Source organism: Panthera pardus, unplaced genomic scaffold (assembly GCF_024362965.1).
Source record: "Panthera pardus isolate Hobbes unplaced genomic scaffold, ASM2436296v1 HiC_scaffold_8, whole genome shotgun sequence".
NCBI classification, from domain to species: domain Eukaryota; kingdom Metazoa; phylum Chordata; class Mammalia; order Carnivora; family Felidae; genus Panthera; species Panthera pardus.
In genome coordinates this window covers 17906178-17932872 of record NW_026527013.1, presented here as the reverse complement: position 1 = coordinate 17932872, position 26695 = coordinate 17906178, and the positions used below count along the sequence as shown (strand labels likewise).

Below are 26695 nucleotides of genomic sequence, written 5' to 3'. Positions count from 1 at the left end.
GGATTGGGGTGGGCTGGCAGTTGGGGCTCTGTGGAAGACCTCCTGTTTAAACAGGTTTTATCTTTTGCAGACATCCCTGGGGCCTCACAGACACTTCCAGGGATCTCGAACTCCCAGCAGGTGACAGGGCTAGAACCTGGCATCTCCTATACCTTCTCCTTGACACCCATCCGGGAGGGTATACGGGGTCCTGAGGCCTCTGTCACACAGAACCCAGGTAAGGTGGGCACAGTGGGAGGGGCTTAAGGGGGTAGCTAGATGGGCCAGCTGCTTCAGTAACTCAGCCCCTTTCCTGCAGTGTGTCCCCATGGCCAGATGGATGTGGTGTTCCTGCTGCACACCACTCAGGACAATGCTCATCGTGCAGAGGCCGTAAAGCGAGCCCTGGAGCGTCTGGTGTCTGCGCTTGGGCCTCTTGGGCCACAGGCAATCCAGGTTTGGCCCCGGAGACAAACAGACCCCTTCCTATCCCAGCCCTTCCCCATCCCACACTTCACAGCAGCTACCATTTCCCTCCTCCACCACTGGTCCAATCTGTCTCCCAGCCCTTTCCAGGCTCCAGATCTCCTCATCTGCTGGTTGGCTGCCTATACTGCCATCACTGCTGACCCCCTAGTGTTCAGGTTTAGTCCCATTCCCTGAGCTCTATATCCCGCCCCCCCTCCCCGCCCCGATAGGCTCTGCCATCCTTGCTTTGCCATCTTCCCCAGGCTCTGTGTTCCCCCACCCCAGGTTGGCCTCCTGTCCTACAGTCATCGGCCCTCCCCACTGTTCCCACTGAATAGCTCCTATGATCCTAACATCATCCTGCAGAAGATCCGCAGCATCCCTTACATGGACCCAAGTGGGAACAACCTGGGTAAGGACTGCATTGTACATGGACTCTTGGGGCCTACCTGTTGGGAGCTGGGTGCCCTGGGTTCTGACATGTTCTTTCTCCCAGGCACAGCTGTGGTTACTGCTCACAGACACCTATTAGCACCAGATGCTCCCGGGCGCCGCCAGCATGTACCAGGGGTAATGGTTTTGCTAGTAGATGAGCCCTTGAGAGGTGACATCTTCAACCCTATCCGTGAGGCCCAGGCTGCTGGTGAGGAGGAGGGCTGGTGGGGATGGGGCCTGGGAGTCGGGCTGGCTCCAGCAGGGTTGTCATGCAGGCTGCTGGACCCCTCCTTAGGGCTCAGAGTGATGATACTGGGCCAGGCTGGAGCTGACCCGGAACAGTTGCGTCGCTTGGTGCCAGGCATGGACCCTGTCCAAACTTTCTTTGCTGTGGATGACGGTCCAAGCTTGGACCGGGCAGTCAGTGGTTTGGCAACATCCCTGTGTCAGACAGCCTTGGCCACTCAGGTTTGCAAGGGGCCTCTGGGGGAGGGGTGACTGGTGGGGGAGAGGGCGCTGGAGACTCTTGGGACAATTGCCTAGCCTCAAAAAGACCTTATGTCCACAGCCAGAGCCAGAGCCTTGCACATTGCATTGTCCAAAGGTAAGTGTCCAGGGTTGAGAGGATGGGCGAGGGCCACACCCGGGGCTAGCCACTCTGACCCTCATGTAATGTATCTTTCCCCAGGGTCAGAAAGGGGAACGTGGAGAGATGGTGAGTGACCCTATTTGGGGGCAGAGAATGGTTGGGGGTCAGTGTGGCTGGGGGAAGTTGGTGGCACAGGGCTCACTGATCACCCTTCCTAGGGCCTGAAAGGACAAGCCGGGCCTCCTGGCCCCCCCGGCCTCCCGGTGAGTGCCTCCCCACGCCTGTCCTCTGCCCCCTGACCAGAGTACTGCTTCCTTACCTGCTCTCTCCTCTCAGGGCAGGGCTGGTGCTCCTGGACCCCCAGGGCCTCCTGGAAGTACCGTTGCAAAGGGTGAGAGGGTGAGTGGAAATCATTGGGGTTCCCCGAAGACACTCCTCCAAGTGTTCTCAGGGTTTTTAGAAGACAGAAGTAGAGAGCAGGGCTAGAACCGCAAGGGTGTTAGAAGTCTAAGTGGACATTTAAACCACACCAGAGACTCTTGGGCAGGGCCTATAGTAGAGCAGCCAGTGGGGTTTTGAGACTCCCCCCGAGAGCCTGGGTGTAAGTTCTAAATCCCAGAGGCAGGGAAGGCCCCTCCACCTCATCATTGCCCTGGTACCTGGGATGAGTCCCTATTTAGCTCAGAAGGGCTGCTTCTCTGCCCCACTGCTCCACCCCAGCAACACTCAGGGGCCTGTGGGGTGGGAATCTAGATAAAGAATAGTCTCGGCTCCTCCGGCAAACCAAGGGCATGGAGGGAGGGTCCCTTCCTGCCCTGACCTCTTTGACTCCTTAGGGCTTTCCTGGGGCAGATGGGCCTCCAGGCAGCCCTGGCCGCCCTGGGACTCCTGGAACCCCTGGCTCCAAGGTAAGCAAGCCTTGCCCTTGCAGGTCATTTGGTAGGACTCTTTGCTTGAGTGGGTGAGTAGGTGGTCTGACTGCCCTGACTTCTTCCATTTACAGGGCTCCCCAGGGTGGCCTGGCCCTCGTGGAGATCCAGTGAGTTGCTTTCCCTTCTTTGCTCACCCAGTGTCTTCCCAAAGTTCTTTCTGGAGGGTGGGGACCCGTTGGGGGTGGGCAGTGTGGATGCGCTTGAGCCCAAGCATCACCCTTTGCTCTATTTTGTCCTCAGGGAGAGCGAGGACCTCGAGGCCCAAAGGGGGAGCCGGTAGGTGAAGGGGGAAGGGAGGGAGCCAGGATGTCCCAGGGAGGAACAGGCTGGATGCTATGCGGGGCCTGTGGCATGATAAGGAATACCTGGGTACCTCTGGGAACGTCTCCCGCCTCAAGGCTCCCATGCCCTGAATCCTGCCCTTTGCTTTCTGACCTGCAGGGAGATCCCGGACGAGTCATTGGAGGCGAAGGCCCAGGGCTTCCTGGGCAGAAAGGGGACCCTGGACCTCCAGTAAGTTCTAGGATGTGTGGGGGCAAGAGGTGTGTGGTGGGGAACCAGCAGGAGACAGGGTAGGAGTAAGGGTCAGTGGGGTTGTACTTTATACTTTGTCTCCTCCATTAGGGCCTCCCTGGATCCCGTGGCCCACTGGGGGACCCAGGACCCCGTGGTCCCCCAGGACTTCCTGGAACGACTGTGAAGGTGACAACATGATCCCTTTATGGTCTCATGACCTCAATGTGATCCAGTGACCTGGTGACCCCATTTGAACCCATATAACCCCTACTGGTTGCTCTGACCCCATATGACCCCTTAGCCCCCCATGACTCCTCAGTTCCTCCATGACCTTTGTAATCCGATTTGTCCCCATGACCTTCATTTCTCCTGGTATATTTGGGAGTGGAGGTGTGGTCCAGGGTCATGGAGTCATGATCTGTCTTCCAGGGTGACAAAGGCGATCGTGGGGAGCGGGTAAGTGAGGGGCAAGGTGTCCTGGGGGTGGCTTGGAGTCTGATTCCCATTGGCTGGCTCCTGACCTACTGTTCTCTCTCAGGGCCCCCCAGGACCAGGTGATGGTGGCACTGTTCCAGGGGAGCCTGGGCTGCCGGTGAGGGAGCCTTGAGGCTCTGCTGGGGAACTTGGGGGCCATCTCAGGGGTGTGGATACTGAGGCTGAGGCTCTTCTGGGGCAGTAGGTGGGTGCTGGGCCTCATAGTTTGGGGCTCATGTTTTCACTCACTTTCTCCTAGGGTCTTCCCGGAGGCCCTGGACCCCAAGGCCCAGTTGGCCCCTCTGGAGAGAAAGGAGAAAAGGTGGGAGGCCTGACCTCTTGATGTGCCCATTCTGGGGCAGAGGTTGAGGGAGGTAGGGTCTTCTACTCATCTGTTTCTCCTTCAGGGTGACTGTGAGGATGGAGCCCCAGGCCTCCCAGGACAATCTGGGAGCCCGGGTGAGCGGGTGAGTGTAGGGGCAAGGGTTCTGAGGGATGGGCACAGCTCCCTCAGCTTCCCACCCTCTATCCTATGCTTATGCCCAAACTCAAGTCTCCAAACCCCTTCTAGGGCCCACGAGGACCTCCTGGGGACATTGGCCCCAAAGTAAGTGCTATTTTGGGAGGTCAGGTGTGGGGTGTGACCACTGGGACAATTCTAGGACTGGGGGCTGGGGGAGGATCAGGAGATGAGGGCTCTCAGCAGGTCAGAGGTTGTAGTTTTGGAGGCAGGATAGCTAGAGTTTGAGATGCCTTCTCTAGGGTTTGACAGTCAAGGCGCCTCTCCTATCTCTCTCCCCTTAGGGTGACCGAGGACTGAAAGGGGCTGTGGGTGAGATTGGAGAGAAGGTAAGTGCAGCCTAGGGGTTTCTCAAGGCCCCAGAGGGTCTGTGGCCAGACTCAGCTCTGACCCATTCTGTTCCATCAGGGTGAACGTGGACCCCCTGGCCCAGTGGGACCGCAGGTGAGCCCTCTGGCCTGATGCCAGTGTCCAGCTGACGTGTGCTCTGTGCCCCTTCCTGGTTCTGACTTCTCAACCTTGATGCCCCCTGTCCCTGGCCCTCCACCTCTCCTCACATGACTCTTGCTGATGCAGGCTCCAACCCTTAACCCCCGGGACCTGCTTTTTACTTCCTGACCCTGCTGAACTGACCTTGACTTCCACTGACCTGGACTCTGTCACCCCTCAGTTTGACCCCTGTTGCCTAAATCCTGACCTTTTGTGCCCTCTCTTCAGCATCCCCACAATTTCTAGCCCTTGCTTGCTACTATCTCCCTGCCCATCCCCCTGGATCAGCATTTCTGCTCTTCTTTCCCAGGGGTTGCCTGGAGTGGCTGGACGTCCGGGAGCTGAGGGGCCCGAAGTGAGTCTGTGACTATGGTAGGATGGGGAGAGGGGTTTTCAAGGGTTCCTCCTGCTCTGGCTTCATACCTTTTCCATATGCAGGGGCCGCCAGGACCCACCGGCCGCAGAGGAGAGAAGGTGAGTCATTGCCTGGGGGTCAGTCCCTCCCACCCCCTGCACTTGGGATTGTGGCAGGTGGGACACCAGGACCTGGAGTTCCTAGATGGGTCTCTGACTCATCCCTGCCCCCATCCTTTTTCCACAGGGGGAGCCTGGTCGCCCTGGGGACCCTGCAGTGGTGAGCAAAGGGAGGATGGGGCTCTGAGCACAGCGTGGCTCCTTGAGCACTAGCCTGCCTGTAGACCAGTATTCTAGGCTGAAACCCCATAACCTTGGGACCATGGGAAGGCTAAGAGTTCTGTGACTCTCCTGATGCCACAATGCATCTCCCGACTCTTGGCTGTAACCTGTGACCCTGTGACCATCATACAGGTCATGAACTCTGTGTAACCCCTGCCCTGCTCCCAGCGGTGACTCTGTGACCTCTGGACAGAGACTGAGCTCTATGACTTCTAGTTCCATATTACCTCATCCCCAGTCAATCACGTAGTACTGTGATCCCCGGGCAGGGCCAAGTGTGTCTGTCCTGTTTGTTTTCAGGGACCTGATGGTGCTGGGGCCAAAGGAGAGAAGGTAATTCTGGCGAGAGTGAAATGGAGGCTGATCCAGGGTTGAGGTCAAGGTCATGGGGTCTGCCTTTAGGCTTTCCTGGAGGCCCCTGGAAGTCATAGGGTTGTGGCATGATTGCTGGATTGTGGGGTCATGGAACCTGGGGCTGATGCTGATGGTTGATGGTCTTTGTTACTTCCAGGGAGATGTGGGGCCCACGGGGCCTAGAGGAGCTACAGGAGTCAAAGGGGAGCGGGTGAGTGAAGGGACAGTGTCTAAGGGGGTAGGGCAGGTGAGGGTTGTGCTCCCTGACTTCTGATCCTTTCACCACAGGGCCCACCTGGCTTGGTTCTTCAAGGAGACCCTGGCCCCAAAGGAGACCCTGGAGACCGGGTGAATAAATGTGGGGCTGGGGAGTGTGGCAGGAGATGAGGTAGTACCCGGGAGCCCCAACTAAGTCCTGTACTCCCCCCTACACCCTGCAGGGTCCCATTGGCCTGACAGGCAGAGCAGGACCCCCGGTGAGTACCTATGACCTTGGGTAACCTCAAGGTTTCTGGGGTTACCACCCCTCAGGGACTGGCTGCTATGTGCATCCTGCATCACCCCACTTTTGCCTCCTCCACAGGGTGACTCAGGACCTCCTGGAGAGAAGGGAGACCCTGGGCGGCCTGGCCCCCCAGGACTCGTCGGCCCCCGAGGACGAGATGTAAGAAAGCTGGAGTTGGGGGAGTCTTGGGGGGTAGGAGAATAGAATGTTGCTGTTATCGCGGGGTATCTTAGGACCAGGACTGATTCTCATGTCTCTCAGGGTGAAGTTGGAGAGAAAGGTGATGAAGGTCCCCCGGTAAGACTCCTTCCCACTCTGATTTCTGACCCGGTACCCTTGCATTGTGATCCCACTGGACTGGGGGCTCCCCCAGGTCATCGAATCCATTCCCTTGCCTACTGTCTATCTGGTGCCCAGACCCTTCTCTGCCCCTGCTCTTTGAGTCAGTTTGAGCCCAAGCCACCTGCTCAGTGTGGCTTTCTCTCCATCACCAGGGTGACCCAGGTTTGCCTGGAAAAGCTGGCGAACGTGGCCTTCGGGTGAGGCTGGCAGGGAGAAGTAAGGGGGTGCATATTGTGATGGGAAATTCAGGCATGGTTTTGGGGGTGATGGGGAACCTGAACAGTATGGGGGGTCATGGGAAACCTGCAGAATGCCACGAGGGCCTGTCTCAGACCAGCTGCTCTTCTCAGGGGGCACCTGGAGCTCGGGGACCTGTGGGTGAGAAGGGAGACCAAGGAGATCCTGGAGAGGATGGACGAAATGTGAGTCCTAACCCTGACCCCTAACCCCAACTTCAGCCATCCAGTTCCCAGCCCCCGCTCCTGCCATCCCAACCCTGCAATGATAAACGCTCACAATCCCCTGTGACCCCTTCGTCACAACCCCCAAAGGCCACCAGGATCCCCATGAGTCTTTAGTTTGCTTCCAAAGCTTCCTGAAATTGCTGCCTATCTTGAGTGACCCCTGACTTTCTACAGGGCAGCCCTGGACCATCTGGACCCAAGGGTGACCGTGGGGAGCCGGTGAGTAATGCCAGTGTTCTGGGCTTGGAGGGATGGGAGTTTCCAGTGCTTGGTCTGGTCAGTGTGTACATAAGGGGCCTGGAGGTCAAGGTGGGGAGTATTGATGGCTGTCTCCAGGCCTGACCTGCCTTCTGGGTGTTGGCATTGGGGTGCTTCAGGGAATCGGGGAGCAGAGTTGAGTCTGGGATGAACAGCCATGCCCTGTGATCTTGGGGCTCCTATTGATCATAATCATTTCCTTTCCCAGGGTCTCCCGGGACCCCCTGCACGGCTGGTAAGGGCTTAGCTGGGTGTGGTCCTCTATCCTGTCCCTCACCTGCTCCTGTTGGCACCACATGGTATCCCTTCATCCCTTCCACTGCCCCCTGTTCCCCTCATGGCCTCCTGATAGCTCCATTGATCCCATAGCCCCTCACTGGCCCCAATTCTCCTTGTTGAACCATTCACTGACTATCCCCCCCCACCCGACAGGTAGACATGGGACTTGGACCCGGAGAGAAGGTATCAGGGTCTGTGGGTGGAGTGAAGCTCTGAGCACAGGGAAGCCCCCTGGTGCCTCCATGATGGGCATGCCTGCAGCCCTAGGGACGTTCCTTCAACCAGCTTGTCTCTGCCACAGGGAGAGCCTGGGGACCGTGGACAGGAGGGTCCTCGAGGACCCAAGGGTGACCCAGGCCCCCCTGGAGCTGCTGGGGAGAGGGTGAGTGTGGTTGGTCCCATGAGGAGGTGTGGGTCTGGGAAAGCCTGGTCTGATTTCTTCCTTCCCCTATCCTCAGGGCATCAGTGGACTCCGGGGGCCCCCAGGCCCTCAGGTGAGTGATACTCTTTGCCCCAGCAGCCTCAGTCCTCCTCTTACCCTCACCTCTTATCTGACCTTGTTCCCTCCAGGGGGACCCAGGTGTCCGAGGCCCAACAGGAGAGAAGGTGAGAGGGCATGGAGGTTTTTAGCCCCAAGCCAGGCTCTTAGGTCCATCTTATCTTTTGAGGCCTCTTACTTCTCTATTTTCCTCAGGGTGACCGGGGTTCACCTGGCCTGGATGGCCGCAGTGGGCTGGATGGTAAACCAGGAGCCCCTGGCCCCCCTGGGCTGCATGTGAGTCATGATGGTCATGGTCTGGTCACACCTTTCCCTTTCCTCTTCATATGACCCCACCCTCACCTGGGTCTTCTTGGTCTTGATGAACTCGGGAGCTAGGTGGGGTAACTGTGTCTTCTCCTAGAACCTTCCTGGGTGGGGGATGTTAGTGCCTTGCAGGCCTGAGTTCACAGGAGCTAGTGGTGTTGTTGGTGGGTGGTGCTCCTGACCCCGTGATCACTGCAGACTCCCTGACTTTGAGTCTCTCCTCAGGGTGCTGCAGGCAAAGCTGGAGACCCAGGAAGAGACGTAAGTGAGGGGAGATCTGTTTTTGTTTTTTTTTTTAACATTTATTCATTTTTGAGAGTGAGAGAGACAGAGCATGAGAAAGGGAGGGGCAGAGAGAGAGGGAGACACAGAATCAGAAGCAGGCTTCAGTCTCCAAGCTGTCAGCACAGGGCCCGATGCCAGGCTTGAACTCACGGACTGCGAGATCATGACCTGAGCCGAAGTCGGACGCTCAACCGACTGAGCCACCTAGGCACCCCAGTGAGGGGAGATCTTAGGCCGGAGGGTGGCTCAGGTCCAGCATAAATTGCCCGGGGTCATCATTTCACAGTACCACTGGGAATAGGAGCAATTGGTCCAGCCCTGTCCTTGGGAGGGGTCTCAGTCCCTGGCAGGCAGGTTTTAGCAGGGTCCAGCTTTCTGACCTTCTTGACCTCGCCTTGCGGGCCTTATTAGGTCCCCCAAGTCCTGTAGGTTATTCCCTTGGGAGTTTTAGTAGGGGGGGGGGGGCCCTAACCAATGGAGTCTCTGCCTCAGGGGATTTCAGTGAGACCGCCAAATTTTGGGGGTCTCTACACTCAAGGAGGATCTTAATGGGGTCCTCCCCAGTCCATGGGTGTGCTCCAGGGGCTCTCAGTGGCTCTTTCAACCCTAGCAAAGACTTTTTCCAGGGGCTTCCAGGCCTCCGAGGAGAACACGGACCCCCTGGCCCGTCTGGCCCCCCTGGAGCCCAGGTGAGACTGAGTTTTCATGGTAGCCATGTTTTTAAAGTTTAGTTACATATGTATGTATATAATCTCTACACCCAACGTGGGGCTCGAACTCATGATCCTGAGATCAAGAGCCTCACGCTCTACAAACTGAGCCAGCCAAGCCCCCCTCATGGTACCCTTTTGCCCCGTTACTGCCCTCACCCAATCCCTGACTTAATGATCTGTTCCCACAGGGAAAGCCAGGAGAGGATGGCAAGCCTGGCCTGAATGGGAAAAATGTGAGTTTCTAGAGCAGACACAGGGACACCTACTGAGAAATGTCAGCACGTGTACCCAGACCAGATATGTAGCTGCACATGGGACACACAGACAGACACTTGCTGAGGTGTGTCAACACCCATGTACCTAGCCCAGACCTACATACAGATACATACTGAAATCCACGTCACGTGCACATCAGGCAGCCTCGCAGTGAGTTATGTGGGCATGCTGATTTGTGCCCAGATGGACTGACACCTGCTAGAATAACCCACAGCCACGGGATCAGGTGAAGAGCCACAGACACATATTGAGAGGGGCAGACATACTCGCATGAAGCCACATTGACGGATACTTGGAGACTTGTTGACACAGACACTTCCACCCAGACCAGATATGTGCTAAGACATGGGACCAGGGCCACATGTGGACCTGTGCTGAAACATAATGAGACACACATCCAAGGCTCTGGCATGTGACACGTGCATTCATATCCGCAGTCACTCACCTACATATGGCCACACATATTGACTTGTACACAGATATTGAGACATAGAGACAATTCTCAAGGCACCAGAGACATGTAGACACATGTCCGCCCTGTGTATACATGTACATGCCCACATGTAGATATAAGTCACAATGTGCAGACCAACAGACACCTACTAAGTGCCACCTATGAGGACATAAGACCCATGCATGGATACACATGCTAACACACACACACACACACACACACACCTACACACACACACACACAGATGCATAGATGTGGTATTATATCTAGAAAGCCAGAGATAGAGAACATGTGCAGTTACATGTAGAAGTGAGAAGAACCACACAGGCATGCCCTCAGATGTATAAAGGCTCACTCAAATGGTCATAGGCCGTGCTCCAAGACACAGAGGCTTGGAGTCATAGACACAGACATATAGTCAGCTGAGACCAGCCAAGCCAGTGTCTTGCAGCCAGACACCAGTGAATTTTGGGGCTGATGTGAATCTTGTGCCTACAGGGGGAACCTGGGGACCCTGGAGAAGATGGAAGGAAGGTAAGACCCCTCGCTTGGAGTCTGTTCTGCCCTCAGAATAGGGCCCTATCTAAAGTACCCTTGTCCTCCACAGGGAGAGAAGGGAGATTCGGGCACCCCTGGGAGAGAAGTGAGTGCTGGAGCCTTCTGCAACCTGACCCATGACCCTGTGATATCTGTGATATATGGTTCCACTCTTTTCTGGGGCCTCAGGGTCCTGATCCTGGCTACATCCCCCACAGGGTCACGAGGGTCCCAAGGGTGAGCGTGGAGCTCCTGGTAGCCCTGGACTCCAGGGTCCCCCAGGCCTCCCTGGGCAGGTGGGCCCTTCTGGCCAGGTGAGTATCCAGGAGGGTCGTTCTAGGACTTGGGAGCGTCGGGGGCCATTATGTTCCCACTGGATACCATCCTGGGATACCATGATCCTATGTGACCTCTTTGTGTTCTCTCATATCTCAGGGTTTTCCTGGGGTTCCAGGAAACACAGGCCCCAAGGTGAGTGTGCATGTGGTGGGTAGGGGGTACGGTGAGGGGCTAGTAGGGTTGAGGCATTTCCCCCCACCTCTCTTTGTGATCACTCTTTGTTCTCAGGGTGACCGTGGGGAGAGTGGACCCAAAGGGGAACAGGTGAGGTCCCCACCTTTCTCACATGCCCAGGTAGCCATAGCTCCCACATGGTGCATGCACACTTCCCCCAGAAACTGGGTCCAGCAACTTGTCTCTTGGTGTCTCCAGGGCCTTCCGGGAGAACGTGGCCTGAGAGGAGAACCTGGGAGCGTGGGGGTGAGTGAAGCTTAGGACCTGGTCCTCGACTCTTATTTGCATGCCTAAAGGAGCCACCTCTATCCTCTTCCCCTTGCCCTGTGGCCCCATGGGTTCTGTCCTGTGTGTTCAGTCTCCTGTCCTATTGGGATTCCCGTAGTCTACACTGGGGGGACCAGGCAATGGGGGCATGCCAGGGAGGGGCTTCCAGGGCTTTGAGCCACCTCAACCAGCGCTAAAGTGTCCTGTGGGCAAGAGGCCTGGAGAAGAGAGTATGGAAGCTGTTTCTGGGAGCAGCGTGGGGCTTCTCTGAGGGCAGCCCCTCACCCAGCTTGTGTCCCCAGAATGTGGAGCGGTTGCTGGAAACGATTGGCATCAAGGTAGGTTGTTTGGGGGCTGGGAGTGGGGGTGGATGGAGGCCCCAGGGGGCAAGGAGTGCCCACATGGCCTGGCGAGGGCCTGGGTGGCTGCAGGAATGGTCCCTGTTTCCCCAACCCCTTGTTATCACTCAGACATCTGCCCTGCGAGAGATCGTGGAGACCTGGGATGAGAGCTCCGGCAGCTTCCTGCCCTTGCCTGACCGGCGCCGTGGTCCTAAGGGGGACCCAGGCGAGCGGGGCCCCCCAGGCAAAGAGGTGAGTGTCGATCACTCAGTGGGGATGTCCTGTGGATGGTGTCACCCACCTCTAGCGACATTCACTCTTCTGTTCCTCCAGGGACCCATTGGCTTTTCTGGAGAACGTGGGCTGAAGGGAGATCGTGGAGACCCTGGCCCTCAGGGGCCACCAGGCCTGGCCCTTGGGGAAAGGGGCCCCCCTGGACCTCCCGGCCTTGCCGGGGAGCCTGGAAAGCCTGGTATTCCTGGGCTCCCAGGCCGGGCTGGGGACGCAGGGGAGGCAGGAAGGCCAGGAGAGAGGGTGAGCTGGGCTAGCCAGGAAGGCTGGGGATGTGGGGCCAGGAGGGGCTGGGCTCCCCGTGGACGTGACCCCCACCCTGCTATTTGCATCTCAGGGAGAACGAGGAGAGAAAGGAGAACGTGGGGAACAGGTGAGCTGAGAGAGGCTACAGGGGGCGGGACTTCCTGGGTGTTGTGCTGGGGAAGCCACACCGTTTCCTTCTTCTCCACAGGGCAGAGACGGCCCTCCTGGCCTCCCTGGACCTCCCGGCCCTCCTGGCCCCAAGGTGATCAGCCAGCCCTGCCCTGGGCCTGTGACTGTTGTTACCAGGAGGCCACCATTAACTTAGGCCCCAGAAACTCCATATGGTGTCTCTAACCCATAATCCTGTGGGATCCTTTAATCTGGGGTGACCCCTCCATCTGTGATAGACACATTTCTCTCCTATGACCTGGTATTTGTAGGTGGCTGTGGATGAGCTAGGTCCTGGACTCTCTGGAGTGCAAGGACCCCCTGGACTCAAAGGCACTAAGGTCAGTGTGTGCGATCAACAGGGGGGCCACTCCCTGCCATGGCACCAGGGTCCAGCTTGACATGTCATCCCTACAGGGGGATCCAGGCAGTGACGGCGACCGAGGCCCCAAGGGAGACAGGGTGAGGCCTGCTAACCCACCCTGCTTCCCTCTCCTTTAGGGGGGCACATGAGCAGTGGTGTGTCTATGGGCACATAGCAGTGACCGGGGGCTCAGGACATGGCGTTCTGCTTGCAGGGTGTGCCAGGCATCAAGGGAGACCGGGGAGAGCCTGGACAGAGGGGTCTTGATGGCAGCCCGGTGAGTCTGTGCCACAGGTCACCCGTGTGCCTGCACAGGGCTCTTACAGTGTTGTCTGGACTGGAGTCTGCACTGCCTGGGACTGTCTGGGGCGGCTGGGATGTGGGAACAAAGAGGATCCATGTGGTCTTAAACCTGTTCTCTTCAGGGTCTACCAGGAGAGCGTGGTGTGGCTGGGCCTGAAGGGAAGCCGGTAAGTGGTGGCAGGAACATCCTGGCCCAGGCTCCTGGGAACAGCTGCCCTCTGCTGGGAGCTGGCTGCTCTGTGCACATGTCACCAGTGACAAGGATGTTGTGCCTGCGTGCCAGGGTGTGAGTGCAGGGGTGTGTGTGTTATCCCTGAGGGTATGGGGTGATCTATGCCTGAGGGGTGGCAGCCTGCACGTGGGCTCCCTAGACAGAGGCCTCTGCAGGTTGGAAACAGGCCCACATGAGGCCCGGATTGAGGCTCAGCAGCCCCCCTTCTCTATCCAGGGTTTGCAAGGTCCAAGGGGGACCCCTGGCCCAGTGGTGAGTATCAGAATCCTCACCCCTCCTGCCCCCATCCTGCCCCCATCCTGCCCCATGCCACAAGGGGCAGTACTGCCTTAGTTTCTCTGGTGGGGTGGGACTGGCTCCGCCTCACCAGACTCATTCTCTCTCCAACAGGGTGGCCATGGAGACCCTGGACCTCCTGGTGCCCCGGTGAGTAACAGGAGAGCACTGCCTGGTGGGGGTGGGATGGGCAGGCCTTGTTTGTGTTAATCCCCGAGCAGATGACTCTGACTCCCATCTCCTGCTCTTGATACTTTTTTCTAGGGCCTTGCTGGCTCCACAGGACCCCAGGGTCCTTCTGGCCTGAAGGTGAGTATAGGTGTGTGCAGACATGTGGCTAAAAGGCAGAGGAGGCTCCTCTGAGCCATGTCCACACCAGGATAGCCCCTGCCACCCCCCTGGGTTGTCATCACCCTGCGATGGGGCTAAGCACCAAGGTGCCCCATCCATGTGGGCTTTTCTTATGGGCAGAGGGCTGAGGAGCCTCTTGTCTTTTTGTGGGGTCACAAGGTCTCTCGGTTTTTGGCAGGGGGAGCCTGGAGAGACAGGACCACCAGGACGGGTGAGTGGCCCAGCTCAGGGGTTAGAGTCACAGGGAGCCACGTGGGATTGGAGCTGCCCTGAACTGTTTCTTCCCCCAGGGCCTTCCCGGACCCACCGGGGCTGTGGGACTTCCTGGCCCTCCTGGCCCTTCAGGCCTCGTGGTAAGTGAGGTCCCTGCAGGAACACCGTGTCCTGCCCCCTGGGTCCCACGTTCCCCCATGTTCCCCTTACATCTGACTTGTCTCCTTCAGGGTCCTCAGGGGGCACCGGGTCTGCCTGGACAAGTGGTGAGTCCTGGGGGTCAGGACTGAGCTCCAGGGGGTCAGGAGTCAGTGGGCAGGCCCGTGACAGAGCTCCTCCCTTTCAGGGGGAGACAGGGAAGCCGGGAGCCCCAGGTCGTGATGGTGCCGGTGGCAAAGATGGAGACAGAGGAGCTCCTGGTGTGCCGGTGTGTATTCTGGGGGAGCTTTCTCCAAGCCTGTGATGGGGCCGTGTGCCCGGTCCTGGGCCTAGAGAGTAGGGAGGGCAGCGGCAGCAGGCCCAAGGTGGTGGGGAGGCACTGAGTCCTTCCCATTGCCCTGTCACAGGGGTCGCCAGGTCTGCCCGGCCTTGTTGGACCTAAAGGAGAGCCTGGACCCATGGGGGCTCCTGGACAGGTGATCCTGACCCTGACCCCGACCCTCTGTACCAGCTCCTCTGCCTCACCATCCAGGCCGGCGGGGTGGGGCTGGGGAGAAGGCGGGGGGGCTAGGTAACTCACTGGGCATTCCCCACAGGCTGTGGTCGGGCCCCCTGGAGCAAAGGGAGAGAAGGTGAGTGTGCAGAAGGCCTGGGGGGAGGGACTGAGGGGGGCCAGGGCATCCCACTGACCCTTCTCCCTCATCAGGGAGCCCCTGGAGGCCTTGCTGGAGACCTGGTGGGAGAGCCGGTGAGTGTGGAGCCTCCGACAGCATAGTTCACCCATCCTCATGACTCTGGGCTTTCATAATACATGTTACATTGGACCCTGCACCTCCTTCCTTGGGTGTCATCTTTCTGTGCCCCTAATGCCCATGTTGCTTCCTGTCCCCTGTCTCTACAGGGAGCCAAAGGTGATCGAGGACTGCCAGGGCCTCGGGGCGAGAAGGTGAGGCAGACTCAGCCCAAGGGCCTAAGCACTGTGTAGAGGGGGGCCAGGCTGGGTGGCTAGATCCTCTACTACCCTTTCTGTGCAGGGTGAAGCTGGCCGTGCAGGGGAGCCTGGAGACCCTGGGGAAGATGTGAGTCTGGGGTCTGGGCAAGTCAGCTGGGAGTGAGGAGTGCAGGTGTGGACATGAGGGACCATTCCCAGGCCTGTGCACCCTCCAGCTTTCAGGGTCCTGCTCCAGGGAGTACACAGGGATCCAGCCTCTTGACTTCCTCCCACCTAGGTGGGGGCGGGGGTGTGTCTTTGCTTCCTTGTGCCTGTCCTAGGTCTTCTGCTCCTCACTGTGTCTGAGCACACGTGTGTGTCCCTGTCTGATGCCCTAGGTCTCCTGTTAATGTACCCCTTTCCCCTGCCACCTCTGCGTTCCATGTATCTGAATGCATGCTTGTGGGCCTGTCTTAGCTCCCCAGGATGGGGCGACATTTGTGTGCTCCTGGGAGCTCCTGTGTGTCTGTGCTCACACCGGAGGTCCCTATGCCTGTGCTTCTGTGTGGGCTCCCCGTGTCTGTAGCCACGCCTAAACTCCCACATATCTGTGGTCACCTCTGGGCTCCTGTGAGCCAATCCTTGCTTACGTGTCTGAGTTCCACATGTGAGCTACCCTGGGAATATTCTTGGGCCGTGTCTAAGCTCTGGGTTCATGTTCCTCCCGTCTCAGGTACCGTTTACTTTGCTTTTTTAGGGTCAAAAAGGGGCTCCTGGACTCAAGGGTAATAAGGTATGTGTACCCTAAAGCATCCCTGCTGGGGGTCATGTTCCTGGGACTCGGAGAGCTGATCTGACCCCTCTTTCCCTTGAAGGGTGACCCAGGAATCGGGGTCCAGGGCCCCCTTGGGCCAGCTGGTCCTCCAGGTCTGAAGGTTAGTCGATGCCCCATCACCAGTGGTGTGCAGCAGGCAGGGAGGTGCCTGGAAGTGGGAAGAAGGCATTCTGGGCCTGGTTCTGGGAAGCAGTCCTGTTGGGGCCATTCCTCCCTTTGCTATCTCTGTTCCAGGGAGATGCGGGCCCCCCTGGGCCCCCTGGTGCTCCTGGTGTTGTCGGATTCCCCGGTCAGACAGGCCTTCGTGGAGAGACGGGTCAGCCAGGCCCCAGTGGAGAGCGGGTAAGCGTGCTGGGAGCAGCATGCAGGGACTTGGTGACTTCAGGACTTCTGAATTTGGTAGTGGGTGAGGAGAAGGGGGCCCAGGCCCTGCCTCAGGGGCTCCAGTCTTGGAGGGGCCATAGGGGAGGAAGGTCTCCAAGTCATTCTCTGCCTCTTTTGCTTTATTGTTCCCGTAGGGTCTGGCAGGTCTCCCGGGGAGAGAGGGAGCCCCAGGTCCCTTGGGGCCACCTGGACCACCAGGGTCAGCGGTGAGTAGAAGTGCTCTCTGTCCCGGGTATCTGATTCCTGTGTGTTGGAGTCTGTCCAGGTGGGAACTGGGACACACTGTGTGGCTGGGTATGTGTGTGTGCTTTTGAGGGCATGGGACACTCACCTTACTCTGCCCACAGGGAGTGCCCGGGCCCTCTGGACTCAAAGGAGACAAGGTAGATGGGACAATGCTGCTGGCTCTCCTGTATCCATCACTCCCTCCACCCTCCACTGACCTCCCTTGACCCTCTGTCCCCCACTGATTCCCCTCTCATATCCCTGGTGTCCTGTTGATCTCCAGGGAGACCCTGGAGCAGGGCTGCCCGGGGCCCGAGGCGAGCGTGGGGAACCTGGTGTCCGGGTATGTACTTCCTGCTCTGCAGCCATGGCTCCCTTTACCACGGCTCTTGCCTCTCATTTCCAACTTCTGAGTCAATGAACTCAATGTCACCATCCAGGGTGAAGACGGCCGTCCCGGCCAGGAGGGACCCCGAGGACTCACGGTGGGTCCCCTTGGGGAAAGCACCAGTGATGTGACTTCAGTCCCCTGCCTGTGCCCTCTGTGCTGTTGGGACACACTCTGTAGACTTCTGGTTCTTTTTATGTACTCTCTGGTCCTTCATGTCTCCCATTCCCCTTGGACCCCTTGGTTGTCCCCTACCCCCTGAGCTGTCTCCCCGCTAATGCCCCCAAGTTTATTTAGCTCACTGTTGTCTTTTCATACAGGGGCCCCCGGGCAGCCGGGGGGAACGTGGGGAGAAGGTAAGGACACGGGGAAAAGGCCCCAGGGTGGGTGGGGGTGGAGCCAGATCTTGTAATTCAGGACTTGGGACTCCTCAGTTTGGAGAGATTCACACTCTTCCACCCAATAGGGTGACACTGGAACTACAGGGCTAAAGGGTGACAAGGTGAGTGTGGGCATGCGGGAGGGCAGAGGCAGGGGCTAAGTGTGGTCCTGCGTCCTCTGATTGCCCTCTGTCCACTCAGGGTGATGCAGCCATGGCTGTGGGGCCTCCAGGGCCACGGGGTGCCAAAGGGGACATGGTGAGTAGGTCTGGCTCATGTACAGAGTGGGTCTATCTTGGGTGTGGGAGGAGCTCCCGTGGGGGCTGGGCCAGGGAATCTGAGAGCTCAAACCCTCAGATGGTGAGAGACCACCAGCCCCTGACCCTCACTTCTGACCCCTGACCCAGGGCGAACGAGGGCCTCGGGGCATAGATGGTGACAAAGGACCTCGAGGAGACACTGGGAACCCTGGAGAGAAGGTACAAAGAAGAGGGTGGGGTACTCTATATAGGGTCAGGAGAGGGTTTCTGTGGGCTGTGGGGCTCTATTGAGGGTCTGTGAGGAAAAAAGGGGAGGATGGGGGCTTTCTGGGGGTTAGAAGGAGGGGGTTCAGTAGGCTGTGGCAACTCTGTAGAGTGGCTGAGAGGATGGGGGCTCTACAGTGGGCTCAAGGACCTCCATGTGAGGGCGCCAGGGAGCTCTGTGGAATGTAGCTCGAAGAGAGGCCCTCTGGGAACAGACAAGGGGCTTCTTAGGTGTCAGGAGTACTCCAGGTTGGTTCAGGAGCCCCATGGTAGGAAGAAGCGGCAGGGATCTGAGGGCCTGGGATGAGAAATGAGCCACACTGAGGGTGATGGGTGGGAGCGAGCGCTGCCCCATCTGGCAGGTTCCAGTCATACTTCAAGCCTCCAGCCTGGTGTGGTCCTGATTATGTCCCTCTCCTGGTTACACCCACAGGGCACCAAGGGAGAGCCTGGTGACAAGGGCTCAACCGGGTTGCTGGGAGCTCGTGGACTCACAGGACCCAAGGTCAGCCCTGCCCCAGGCACAGACCCCAAACCACCCGTCACACACATCTGTCTCATGGGTGTCCTCTGAACGTTGGAGGGTTTCCAGCCTCCCTCACTGTTGGCCACGTGGCCATGTGATTACATGGGATTTGTGTGCAGCCTGGGAGTCACTGAGTGGCACGGGGGACAGTCACACTGAAAGGTGGCCCTCCCCCATCTGTGTTTCCTACAGGGTGAACCTGGTGCTGCAGGGATCCCAGGTGACCCGGTAAGATGCCCCTGCTCCCTCAGAGACCCCCTGCCCCACAGGGCCCCATCTCCCTGTGGTGGCCTTTGACCTTATAGTGATCCAGTGGTCTCATGGTGTCCTCATGCTGCCCAGTGCCCCCACCTTCACAGTAACCGCTATGATGTCTCCACCCGCATGGTGACCTCTGCCCATGGAAAATCCTGCTCTTCCATTAGCTCTGGCCTCCAATAGTGACTCTCACCCCTGTGGTGTTTCCTGTTCCTTTCATCCAGAGTGATTCCCCTGGATCCCTCCTGACCTCCCTTGACTCCATATTGACCCCTCTCTCTACCAGGGATCACCAGGAAAGGATGGAAACCCTGGTATCCGAGGCGACAAAGGAGATATTGGCTTCATGGGTCCCCGGGGCCTCAAGGTGGGAAGGGGCTGGGCTTTTTTCCTGGTCAGGAAGGCCTGATGTTGGAGGGCAAGGTATCTGGGGTCAAAGGTCAGGTATCTGGGGTCAGATGTTGGGGTATATGGGATTGAATGTGGGGCATTAGATTAGGGGTTGGAAGGTCAGAGATTAGAGTGTCTGAGGCCAGTTTGGAGAGTGGTTACATGGTCTGGTCAAGGGGTTAGGTGTCTGGAAGTCACTTTTCCATTTCTTTCCCCCCTCCAGGGTGAACGAGGGATAAAGGGGGCCTGTGGCCTTGACGGAGAGAAGGGAGATAAGGTACAGAGGTGATGGGAACATGGGCGTCTGTGGGGCCTGGGGCCTGTCTGACCCTTCTATCTGATTGATCCCTGCAGGGAGAAGCTGGTCTCCCTGGCCGCCCTGGGCTGGCAGGACGCAAGGGAGATGTGGTGAGTGTGGGGTACCCAGAATGGGGAAAGGATGGGTGGGCCAGGGCCCAGCTCATGTTTTCTCTTCTCCAGGGGGAGCCGGGTATGCCGGGCCAGTCGGGGACCCCTGGAAAGGAGGGCCTGATTGGTCCCAAGGTATGGGCCCTCTCGACAATGGACAAAAGGGGGTCAAAATGGGGCAGGGAAGGTCATGGTAGGGTCATGGGGGTTTCATGTCAAGAGGGTTGTGGAAAGTTGGGACACTCGGGGGTAGAGTAGGGTTGGTTTTGAGGTTTCAGGGCGAGTTGGGGTCACAGTGGGGACTTTGGATTAAGGGATGAGAAGTGGAGCATTGGGGAGAGGTGCATCAGGGCTAAGAGGTCAGTAGGGGAGGCTGGTGTGTGTATATAAAGGAAATAGGTGGAAGCAGGGCAAGGGGTATTACAGTCAGGTCAGGGTCATGGGGATCACAGCAGATTGAAGGTCCTGGGATGGTAGGGTCACAGGTGCTTGGGTCATGGAAGATTGTGGCCATTGGACCAAGGGGCTCATGGCAGTTGAACTGAGGACATCAAGACAGATGGTCTCTCATGCTTCTTTCTGTTCCCAGGGTGATCGAGGCTTTGATGGGCAGCCAGGATCCAAGGGTGACCAGGGTGAGAAAGGGGAGCGGGTAAGTGGAGACCAAGGTCAAGCTAAAGGGACTGTACTTTCTGGAAGTGGGTCCATCTTTGGGGGCTTTGATCACTGACTCTGACCTGTCTCTCCACAGGGGCCCCCAGGAATTGGGGGCTTCCCAGGTCCTAGGGGCAATGATGGCTCTAGTGGCCCCCCTGGGCCACCTGGCAGTGTTGGTCCCAAAGGCCCTGAAGGACTTCAGGGCCAGAAGGTAAACAGCTCTGACCCTGACTCCTGATCCCTGAACCTCCCTGACCCTTCCAATATCACTGACCTCTGACCCTGCAACCCATCGCCAATACCCCTGAGCCTAATGATCTCAACTTTCCTTCCTTCTGACCTCCATTGACTCTGACTGCTCACTCATCCTTGTGTCTGACAGGGTGAGCGAGGTCCCCCTGGAGAGAGAGTGGTGGGTGCCCCTGGGGCCCCTGGGGCCCCTGGAGAGAGAGGGGAGCAGGTAAGTGGGGATTCCTGGGGTTGGGGTCAGAGACTGGGGTGACCTCTGGTGTCCCTAAGATCAGAGGTCACAGTCTGGTCCCATCTGTTGCACACAGGGGCGGCCAGGGCCCGCTGGCCCCCGCGGGGAAAAGGGAGAAGCTGCGTTAACAGTAAGTGTAGGCCTTCGTGGGCTGGGCCCCTGACTCAGTGCTGTCCCCCTGTGATCCCTGCATCATATGCCCTTTGTCCCTCCTGTGATCCCTGGGTTCTTCATGATCCTTGTGGTCTTGTGCTCCCAGGAGGATGACATTCGGGGCTTTGTGCGTCAGGAGATGAGTCAGCATTGTGGTGAGTGGGGCCCAGCCCAGAGCCTCTTGGGTCTCATTCCCATTCTACTCCAGCACCCCTAGACAGGGGCAGGTGGGGTCCCCAGAACTTATGGGGGACCAGCAGTCACAGAGATGGGTGGAGATGGATAGATACACAGGAGGGCATGTATGCTCAGGACAGACATGCTGTGAGGACTTTCCCCAAACGGTGACACGCAGCAAATGTGGGTGGACACACAGTGTTCCTAGAAGCCCAGTGTGGCCGTGTGTGGAGGGGTGGAGGCGGGAGCAGCCCAGTGGGGCTCTGATGGCCCTGAGGGGTATCAGAGAGTGAAGCTCCGTCTCCTCCTGTCTCTGCTTCCGTTCCCTCTCCGTGCCTGTCTGTTTCTGACGCTCCCTCTCTTGCCCTTTGTTGGCCTGTTCCCAACTTCTCTTTCGTCCTTTGTCTGTTTCTCCTCTGCCTTTCTTCCTCTTTCTTCCTTCCTCTTTCTCTGCTTCCCACCCTCTCTCTCTTTCTGTCCTGTCGGTCTCTCTGTCACTCTCTCCTGCTGTCTTTCTCTGCCCCGCTGTGTGTGTCCCTCTGTCTCTCTCTTTCTCTGCCCCTTTCCATCGTTGTCTCTTTCTCTCTGTTCTTTTCTCTCTCCCTGCCCTTCTCTGCCCCTTCCAGCCTGCCAGGGCCAGTTTATTGCATCTGGATCACGTGAGTAGTTTTCTGGTATTTTCTGCTCCTGGGACTTTCCTCATGCCAGGTCCCACTGTGTCCATTACCTGGGTTTGCTCAGCAGGGACTTGGCTGGGGTGGCTGCCATCATGACCCCAAGGCCCTGTGCCCCTGCTCCTTGCTCCAGGACCCCTCCCTAGTTATGCTGCAGACACTGCCAGCTCCCAGCTCCACCCTGTGCCTGTGCTCCGGGTCTCTCATGCAGAGGAGGAAGGTGAGGACAGGGGAACCATGGGGCATGTGTGGTGGGACACAGACACATGCGGGTTGCTCATGCATGCAGGGCACATGCCATGTGTATAGGGGCGACATGGAGGGCACAGCATGAACACTGGGCACACACGTGGGAGACCAGCGCTACCCGCCCCACTCTCAGGGCCGGGGTTGGGCAGCATGAACATGGCCCAACAGCAGCCTCACTCATAGCACCCCACCCTGTGTGCAGGCGAGGTGCCCCCAGAGGACGATGAATATGAATATTCTGAGTATTCTGTGGAGGAATACCAGGACCCTGAAGTTCTTCAGGATGGCGATGGTGAGAAGGGGGGTTGGCCCAGAGGGACTCAGGGAGGGACAGTAGTGACCCCTGCTGACCTCTCACTGACCCTCAGTCCCTGACTGCCGCCACCCCTGCTGACCTCCTGACCCCCGTTGGCCCTAGACCCCTGCTTGCTTCCACTGGATGAGGGCTCCTGCACTGCCTACACCCTGCGCTGGTACCATCGAGCTGTGGCAGGTGGCACAGATGCCTGTCACCCCTTTGTCTACGGCGGCTGTGGAGGGAATGCGAATCGTTTTGGGACCCGTGAGGCCTGTGAGCGCCGCTGCATGCCCCGCATGGTCCAGAGCCAGGGAACAGGTATGGGCCTACCCCTCCGCCCCGAGAGGGACCTGGACACTGAGCCTACCCAGATCAGGTCTTGGTCGGGGTCCCACGTCAGGACCCCCCTCAGACTGGGAGGCCTGGGACAGACCTCCCCAGACCAAGTTGCTGAACAGAGAACCCTAGCTGTGGAGTCCCCTCCATGCTCCCTCCTCAAGGGTCTGAGTGAGGATCCCCTCTCTGAGGTCAGAGCCTCACTCTTGTGCTCCCAGCTGCCCCACTGACCATCTGTGCACTGCCTCTCCGTGGCCTACGTGCTCGGTGAGGCCAGATGCCTGAAGTCAGCTCCCAACCTGTTCCACCCAGGTGCTGCCCGAAGCTGAGGCCCAGATGATGAGCTGAAGTCCAGCATCCCCTGGTGGACTCCTGTCCCTCCCCTTGGTGCTACAGGCCTGAGTGCATGTGAGCGTGCATGAGCGTGTCCGTTATTTCAGTGACTTGGTCCCGTGGGTCTAGCCTTCCCCCCTGTGGACAAACCCCCATTGTGGCTCCTGCCTCCCTGGTAGATGACTCAGTGTGGGGGTGGCTGTGGGCAGTGAGCGGATGTGACTGCATCTGACCCGCCCCTTGACCCAAGCCTGTGATGACATGGTGCTGATTCTGGGGGGCATTAAAGCTGCTGTTTTAAAAGGCCCCTGTTGTGACTGTTTGGGGAGATGGGGATGGCAGGGGGTCCGGTTTTCCCTGGGAGGTCAGTGCTCTCCTGCACGGGTGCAGAGTCCCTCTGTCCAGCCCTGGTCACTGTTCTGTGGCTCTCAGTGTCCAACGTGTCCCCAAAAAGGAGTATACAGAGTGGAGGCTGAGGACATGTCCTCACTGCCCCCCCAGGAGGGGATGAGTCAGAGGTGGGGGGCTGCTTCATGCCGGAGCCGTGCCCAGCTCCTACCTCAGGGGCTGAGAGAGATAAATGGGCCCAGAAGGGGGGAGAGGCCCGACCACAGCACAGCACCGCCTGGTCCCAGCCGCAGGCAGCCCCAGCGGCCCCACCTTGCTCCAGAAGAGGCTGCCGCTGGTAGGACTGGGATGGCTCTGGGTGGGATGGGCAGGGCCTTGGGGGCTGAGGAGATCCGGGTATGGGTTATTGGAGGTCTCCAGACGTGGAGTCTCTGGCTGCTTCTCTACCTTGAGGACCCCATTCCTGCCCTTCTTTGTCCACGATCTGCTGCAAGCTCCCTCAGACCTGAGGCTCCCCTTTTGTCCCTCTGTGTTCTCTCCATGCCTTGGTATCCTTATTTTCATCATGCTGTCTGTCTCTGGGGTGGCTCCAGCCTCTTTGTCTTCCAGTCTCCCTCTCTTTTGCTCTGCCTCCATGTCCTCCCTCTCGTCTTTTTCCCTCTTCTCCCTCCCCTCCCCAACTGTATCCATCTCTACATCTAGATCCAGACCTAGCTGTGCTCTCTGTCTCTTTCACTCTCCTTCTTGCTCTCTCCGTCTCCCTGGCCCCTGCTCTGTCTGGCTGTCTTGTGCTTTCATCTCTGTCTCTCTTATCTCCATCCCATGCCTGGCCTCTCTAATCTCTGCCTCTCTGTCTCCTTCCCTTGGTCTCCCTCTCTCTGTCTGTCTACTTTCCCCGTCTGCATCTGTCCATGCGTCATGGCTGCCCAGAACCCCTGCCCTGAGCCTCTTTTCTCCTCGCAGCCTGACCACGCGATGACCAGGTGGGCTCTGCTGGTGCTGATGATCCTGACGTCGGGCAGGGCCCTGCTTGTCCCCATGACCCCTATTCCAGCCTTCCAGCTCCTCCCTCAGAACCCTCCCCAAGCCACTCCCCGCCCTGTGGCCTCAGAGAGCCCCTCAGCCAGCACCGTGGGCCCCTCCACTGCTTGGGGCCACCCCAGCCCTGGCCCCCGCCCAGGCCCCCGCATCACTCTCTCACTGGATGTCCCCATTGGCCTCCTGCGGATCTTACTGGAGCAAGCCCGAGCCAGAGCTGTGAGGGAGCAGGCCGCTGCCAACGCTCGCATCCTGGCCCATGTTGGCCGCCGCTGAGCCTGAGGGCGGGGGTCACCCTGAATTAGGAGACCTGGAAGGCAGCAGCAGAGCAGGACGCACTACATCTGGGCACAGTGCGCCTGGCCACAGCCCCGTGCAGTCACTGCCATGTGGTGTCATATCACAGCTGAGTGCCTCACAGAGCCACAGTTTGTTTGGACAGCCCGGACATTGCCATATCGGGTGACTGCCAAATGGAGTCTTGCCATACCTGGAGCCCCACAGACTTACAATATGTCTGGACAGCTTGGACACTACTGTGGAATGTGACTACCGTGTGGAGTCTTGCCATGTCTGGGTGCCCCACAGTCAAAGAGCAAGAATCTGGACACTGCCAGTGTGGCCACTCCTGTGCCAGTTTTAGGAACCTCAACATAGGAGCCCAGTATTGCATCTCAGACCCATCCACCTAAGACCAGACCTGCAGGTCTTCCCTGCCCCCAACAGGTCACCACACAGGGGAGTGCAGGCTGAGGGTCACATGCATGTTTTGTGCTTCATGAGGCAGCACCCACCCCAGAAGAATGGGGCCGTCACAGGCATCTCCAGGCATGGGTGACCGTATGTGGAAAGTCTGTGGTTGTGACAGCCTTGCCCTGTGGTAGGTGTACGTGTGATCGGTGGGTGCATCTCTGCTGTGGGTGTGTGTGGGTGAGGGGAGGGCATGCGAGGGGGCTGGGAAGAACAGATACTTGTCCCCCAAACCCACATGAAGCACACTCAACACACAGCCAGGCACTGTCCTACCCACAGCCCTGCACACCTGGCCTCGGCCCTTGGACACACATGACTCGGGAGAGAGGAGGCTCGAGCTGCTGGGGCTCCGGTCCAGCCCCATACCTCCTTTGTTGAATTGTCCCAAGCAAACTAAAATTTGCTCACCTTTCCAAGCCTTAGTTTCTTCCTCTGTAAAGCAGAATGATGCCACCAAGCTTCTTGCAAACATTGAGTGATGGTGCACTTGAAGGTTCTGGCATGCAGGAAGAGCTCAATAAATGTAGTGACTGGAGAATGGGATGAGTGAGAATCACAGTCATGTGCACCCAGGCAAGGACAGTCAAGGGTTTGGTCATAGCTGACTATGTTGCCCCTCTGCCCACTCCCCTCCACCCCTGCCCCATTTCACCCACCCGGTTCCTTGGTGTAGAAGGAGTAGGTTTTGCCTAATCTCACACCCCCAGCTCCATTGCTGGGCTGGAGATGGGGCTGACCTTCTGAGCAGTGTGGACAGGCTTGCCTGCACATGGGGCAGATACCCTGGGTACTGTAGACAGCTCCAGCTGGAGACGAGGGCAGACACTGGGCAGTATGGACCGCTCTGCCTGGAGAGAGAGGCCACACGGGCAGGAGTTTGGCTGCCTGGGGTGGGGGCACTGTTGATCTCTCAAGTTGTGAGCAGCCTCGGGGGGCGGGCCCAGGGCGTGGCCGGGGAGGCGGGGCCACGGGGCACACCGAAGCTGCCTCACGAACCCGGAGGGCGGGGCTGCCTGGCTCCAGGCTGCAGGGGGGCAACGGTCCGGGGCCAGTTCGCTTTCAGTATGGACAGAGGCACGGAGGGAGGCAGCGCCCTGACGGACCCCGGGTCAGGGAGCAGTAGGCGGGGTAGGCACCGGCGGCGGGGCGAGGGTGGGGGGATTGGGGAAAGACCAGGGCGCAGTGGGGGTGGTGCTGGAAGGGGTGCGAGAGTGTTGGGTGTCTCTCTAGCTGTAGGGGTGTTCTGAGGGGGCATCAGCCTGTCGGTGGCAAGGAGGAGGGGGAACCCTGTTGCCGTGCAGGGGAGTGGAAGGGCTGGGCCAAGGGGGAACTATAAATAGCTTCTTCCTGCAGCCCAGGGAGAGGGACAGCCAGCTGGAGCTGCCTGAGGCCCTCCCGCTCTACCCTTTGCTGGCCTCCCAGGGGGTCAGGTTTGTCCAGGTCCCCCTCAGGGGTCACACATCAGTTTGGGGAGGCCCAGAAGCTCATTTGGGAAATGTTTCGTATGAAGTGGCTTTAGCCCTTAAACCAGGATTTCTAGGGCACCTACTGTGTGCCTTGTGTGGGTCCTGAGCTGCTCTAAGCACCTACTGTGTGCTCTATCCTGGTCATGAACCTCTCTAGCCCTTACTGTATGCCTTGGCTGGCAATGAATCACTCTGAGTGCCTACTGTGTGCCTTGTGCCAAACTGCAATCAGCAAGTGCCGACCACAGTTCACAGGCTGCTTGGTCACATGGCTCCATACCCACAAGCTGGAACCTCACACCGTCTGTGAGCTCTGGGCCCAGGGAGACACTAGGGATGATCCTGGGCTTGAACTGGCTGGACGAAGCTGGAATTCCTGGGAACCTTCC

General features: G+C 58.5%; 3 protein-coding genes across 3 annotated transcripts in view; all 3 read left to right on the top strand.

Moving 5' to 3' along the window:
* The window catches only part of COL7A1 (collagen type VII alpha 1 chain), a 30912-nt gene extending 7905 nt beyond the window's left edge, over positions 1–23007 (top strand). The window contains exons 23-118 of the mRNA XM_053897193.1: positions 71–217; positions 299–435; positions 733–859; positions 944–1090; positions 1178–1350; positions 1451–1486; positions 1571–1597; positions 1690–1734; positions 1808–1870; positions 2308–2379; positions 2475–2510; positions 2644–2679; positions 2845–2916; positions 3028–3105; positions 3349–3375; positions 3458–3511; positions 3653–3715; positions 3801–3860; positions 3965–4000; positions 4198–4242; positions 4322–4357; positions 4713–4757; positions 4841–4876; positions 5004–5036; positions 5399–5431; positions 5610–5663; positions 5741–5800; positions 5893–5928; positions 6036–6116; positions 6219–6254; positions 6452–6496; positions 6650–6721; positions 6938–6982; positions 7230–7256; positions 7454–7483; positions 7602–7682; positions 7759–7794; positions 7871–7906; positions 7995–8075; positions 8331–8366; positions 9017–9079; positions 9292–9336; positions 10332–10367; positions 10441–10476; positions 10589–10684; positions 10806–10841; positions 10938–10973; positions 11082–11129; positions 11453–11488; positions 11621–11743; positions 11825–12025; positions 12120–12155; positions 12237–12290; positions 12469–12537; positions 12614–12658; positions 12775–12837; positions 12986–13030; positions 13312–13347; positions 13486–13521; positions 13636–13680; positions 13901–13933; positions 14013–14075; positions 14166–14201; positions 14282–14362; positions 14502–14570; positions 14691–14726; positions 14801–14842; positions 14996–15040; positions 15129–15173; positions 15783–15818; positions 15901–15960; positions 16095–16202; positions 16379–16450; positions 16592–16627; positions 16753–16812; positions 16910–16954; positions 17178–17213; positions 17324–17359; positions 17439–17495; positions 17645–17716; positions 18195–18266; positions 18480–18515; positions 18832–18912; positions 19159–19212; positions 19290–19343; positions 19416–19478; positions 19933–19995; positions 20095–20211; positions 20383–20460; positions 20558–20611; positions 20741–20789; positions 21438–21470; positions 21619–21705; positions 21937–22026; positions 22153–22350; positions 22681–23007. Coding sequence (XP_053753168.1) covers positions 71–217; positions 299–435; positions 733–859; positions 944–1090; positions 1178–1350; positions 1451–1486; positions 1571–1597; positions 1690–1734; positions 1808–1870; positions 2308–2379; positions 2475–2510; positions 2644–2679; positions 2845–2916; positions 3028–3105; positions 3349–3375; positions 3458–3511; positions 3653–3715; positions 3801–3860; positions 3965–4000; positions 4198–4242; positions 4322–4357; positions 4713–4757; positions 4841–4876; positions 5004–5036; positions 5399–5431; positions 5610–5663; positions 5741–5800; positions 5893–5928; positions 6036–6116; positions 6219–6254; positions 6452–6496; positions 6650–6721; positions 6938–6982; positions 7230–7256; positions 7454–7483; positions 7602–7682; positions 7759–7794; positions 7871–7906; positions 7995–8075; positions 8331–8366; positions 9017–9079; positions 9292–9336; positions 10332–10367; positions 10441–10476; positions 10589–10684; positions 10806–10841; positions 10938–10973; positions 11082–11129; positions 11453–11488; positions 11621–11743; positions 11825–12025; positions 12120–12155; positions 12237–12290; positions 12469–12537; positions 12614–12658; positions 12775–12837; positions 12986–13030; positions 13312–13347; positions 13486–13521; positions 13636–13680; positions 13901–13933; positions 14013–14075; positions 14166–14201; positions 14282–14362; positions 14502–14570; positions 14691–14726; positions 14801–14842; positions 14996–15040; positions 15129–15173; positions 15783–15818; positions 15901–15960; positions 16095–16202; positions 16379–16450; positions 16592–16627; positions 16753–16812; positions 16910–16954; positions 17178–17213; positions 17324–17359; positions 17439–17495; positions 17645–17716; positions 18195–18266; positions 18480–18515; positions 18832–18912; positions 19159–19212; positions 19290–19343; positions 19416–19478; positions 19933–19995; positions 20095–20211; positions 20383–20460; positions 20558–20611; positions 20741–20789; positions 21438–21470; positions 21619–21705; positions 21937–22026; positions 22153–22350; positions 22681–22697 — 5819 coding nt within the window. The 3' untranslated portion in view covers positions 22698–23007. The remainder of the gene's footprint in view (positions 1–70; positions 218–298; positions 436–732; positions 860–943; positions 1091–1177; positions 1351–1450; positions 1487–1570; positions 1598–1689; positions 1735–1807; positions 1871–2307; positions 2380–2474; positions 2511–2643; positions 2680–2844; positions 2917–3027; positions 3106–3348; positions 3376–3457; positions 3512–3652; positions 3716–3800; positions 3861–3964; positions 4001–4197; positions 4243–4321; positions 4358–4712; positions 4758–4840; positions 4877–5003; positions 5037–5398; positions 5432–5609; positions 5664–5740; positions 5801–5892; positions 5929–6035; positions 6117–6218; positions 6255–6451; positions 6497–6649; positions 6722–6937; positions 6983–7229; positions 7257–7453; positions 7484–7601; positions 7683–7758; positions 7795–7870; positions 7907–7994; positions 8076–8330; positions 8367–9016; positions 9080–9291; positions 9337–10331; positions 10368–10440; positions 10477–10588; positions 10685–10805; positions 10842–10937; positions 10974–11081; positions 11130–11452; positions 11489–11620; positions 11744–11824; positions 12026–12119; positions 12156–12236; positions 12291–12468; positions 12538–12613; positions 12659–12774; positions 12838–12985; positions 13031–13311; positions 13348–13485; positions 13522–13635; positions 13681–13900; positions 13934–14012; positions 14076–14165; positions 14202–14281; positions 14363–14501; positions 14571–14690; positions 14727–14800; positions 14843–14995; positions 15041–15128; positions 15174–15782; positions 15819–15900; positions 15961–16094; positions 16203–16378; positions 16451–16591; positions 16628–16752; positions 16813–16909; positions 16955–17177; positions 17214–17323; positions 17360–17438; positions 17496–17644; positions 17717–18194; positions 18267–18479; positions 18516–18831; positions 18913–19158; positions 19213–19289; positions 19344–19415; positions 19479–19932; positions 19996–20094; positions 20212–20382; positions 20461–20557; positions 20612–20740; positions 20790–21437; positions 21471–21618; positions 21706–21936; positions 22027–22152; positions 22351–22680) is intronic.
* An 85-nt stretch (positions 23008–23092) lies between these two features.
* On the top strand, positions 23093–25378 carry UCN2 (urocortin 2). Its single transcript, XM_019416726.2, has 2 exons — positions 23093–23386; positions 24013–25378. The coding sequence occupies exons 1-2, from the start codon at positions 23282–23284 to the stop codon at positions 24361–24363; spliced, it is 456 nt and encodes a 151-aa protein (XP_019272271.1). The 5' UTR covers positions 23093–23281; the 3' UTR covers positions 24364–25378.
* A 460-nt stretch (positions 25379–25838) lies between these two features.
* The window catches only part of PFKFB4 (6-phosphofructo-2-kinase/fructose-2,6-biphosphatase 4), a 33490-nt gene continuing 32633 nt past the window's right edge, over positions 25839–26695 (top strand). The window contains exon 1 of the mRNA XM_019416716.2: positions 25839–25968. Within this exon, the coding sequence (XP_019272261.1) occupies positions 25905–25968 (64 nt within the window). The 5' untranslated portion in view covers positions 25839–25904. The remainder of the gene's footprint in view (positions 25969–26695) is intronic.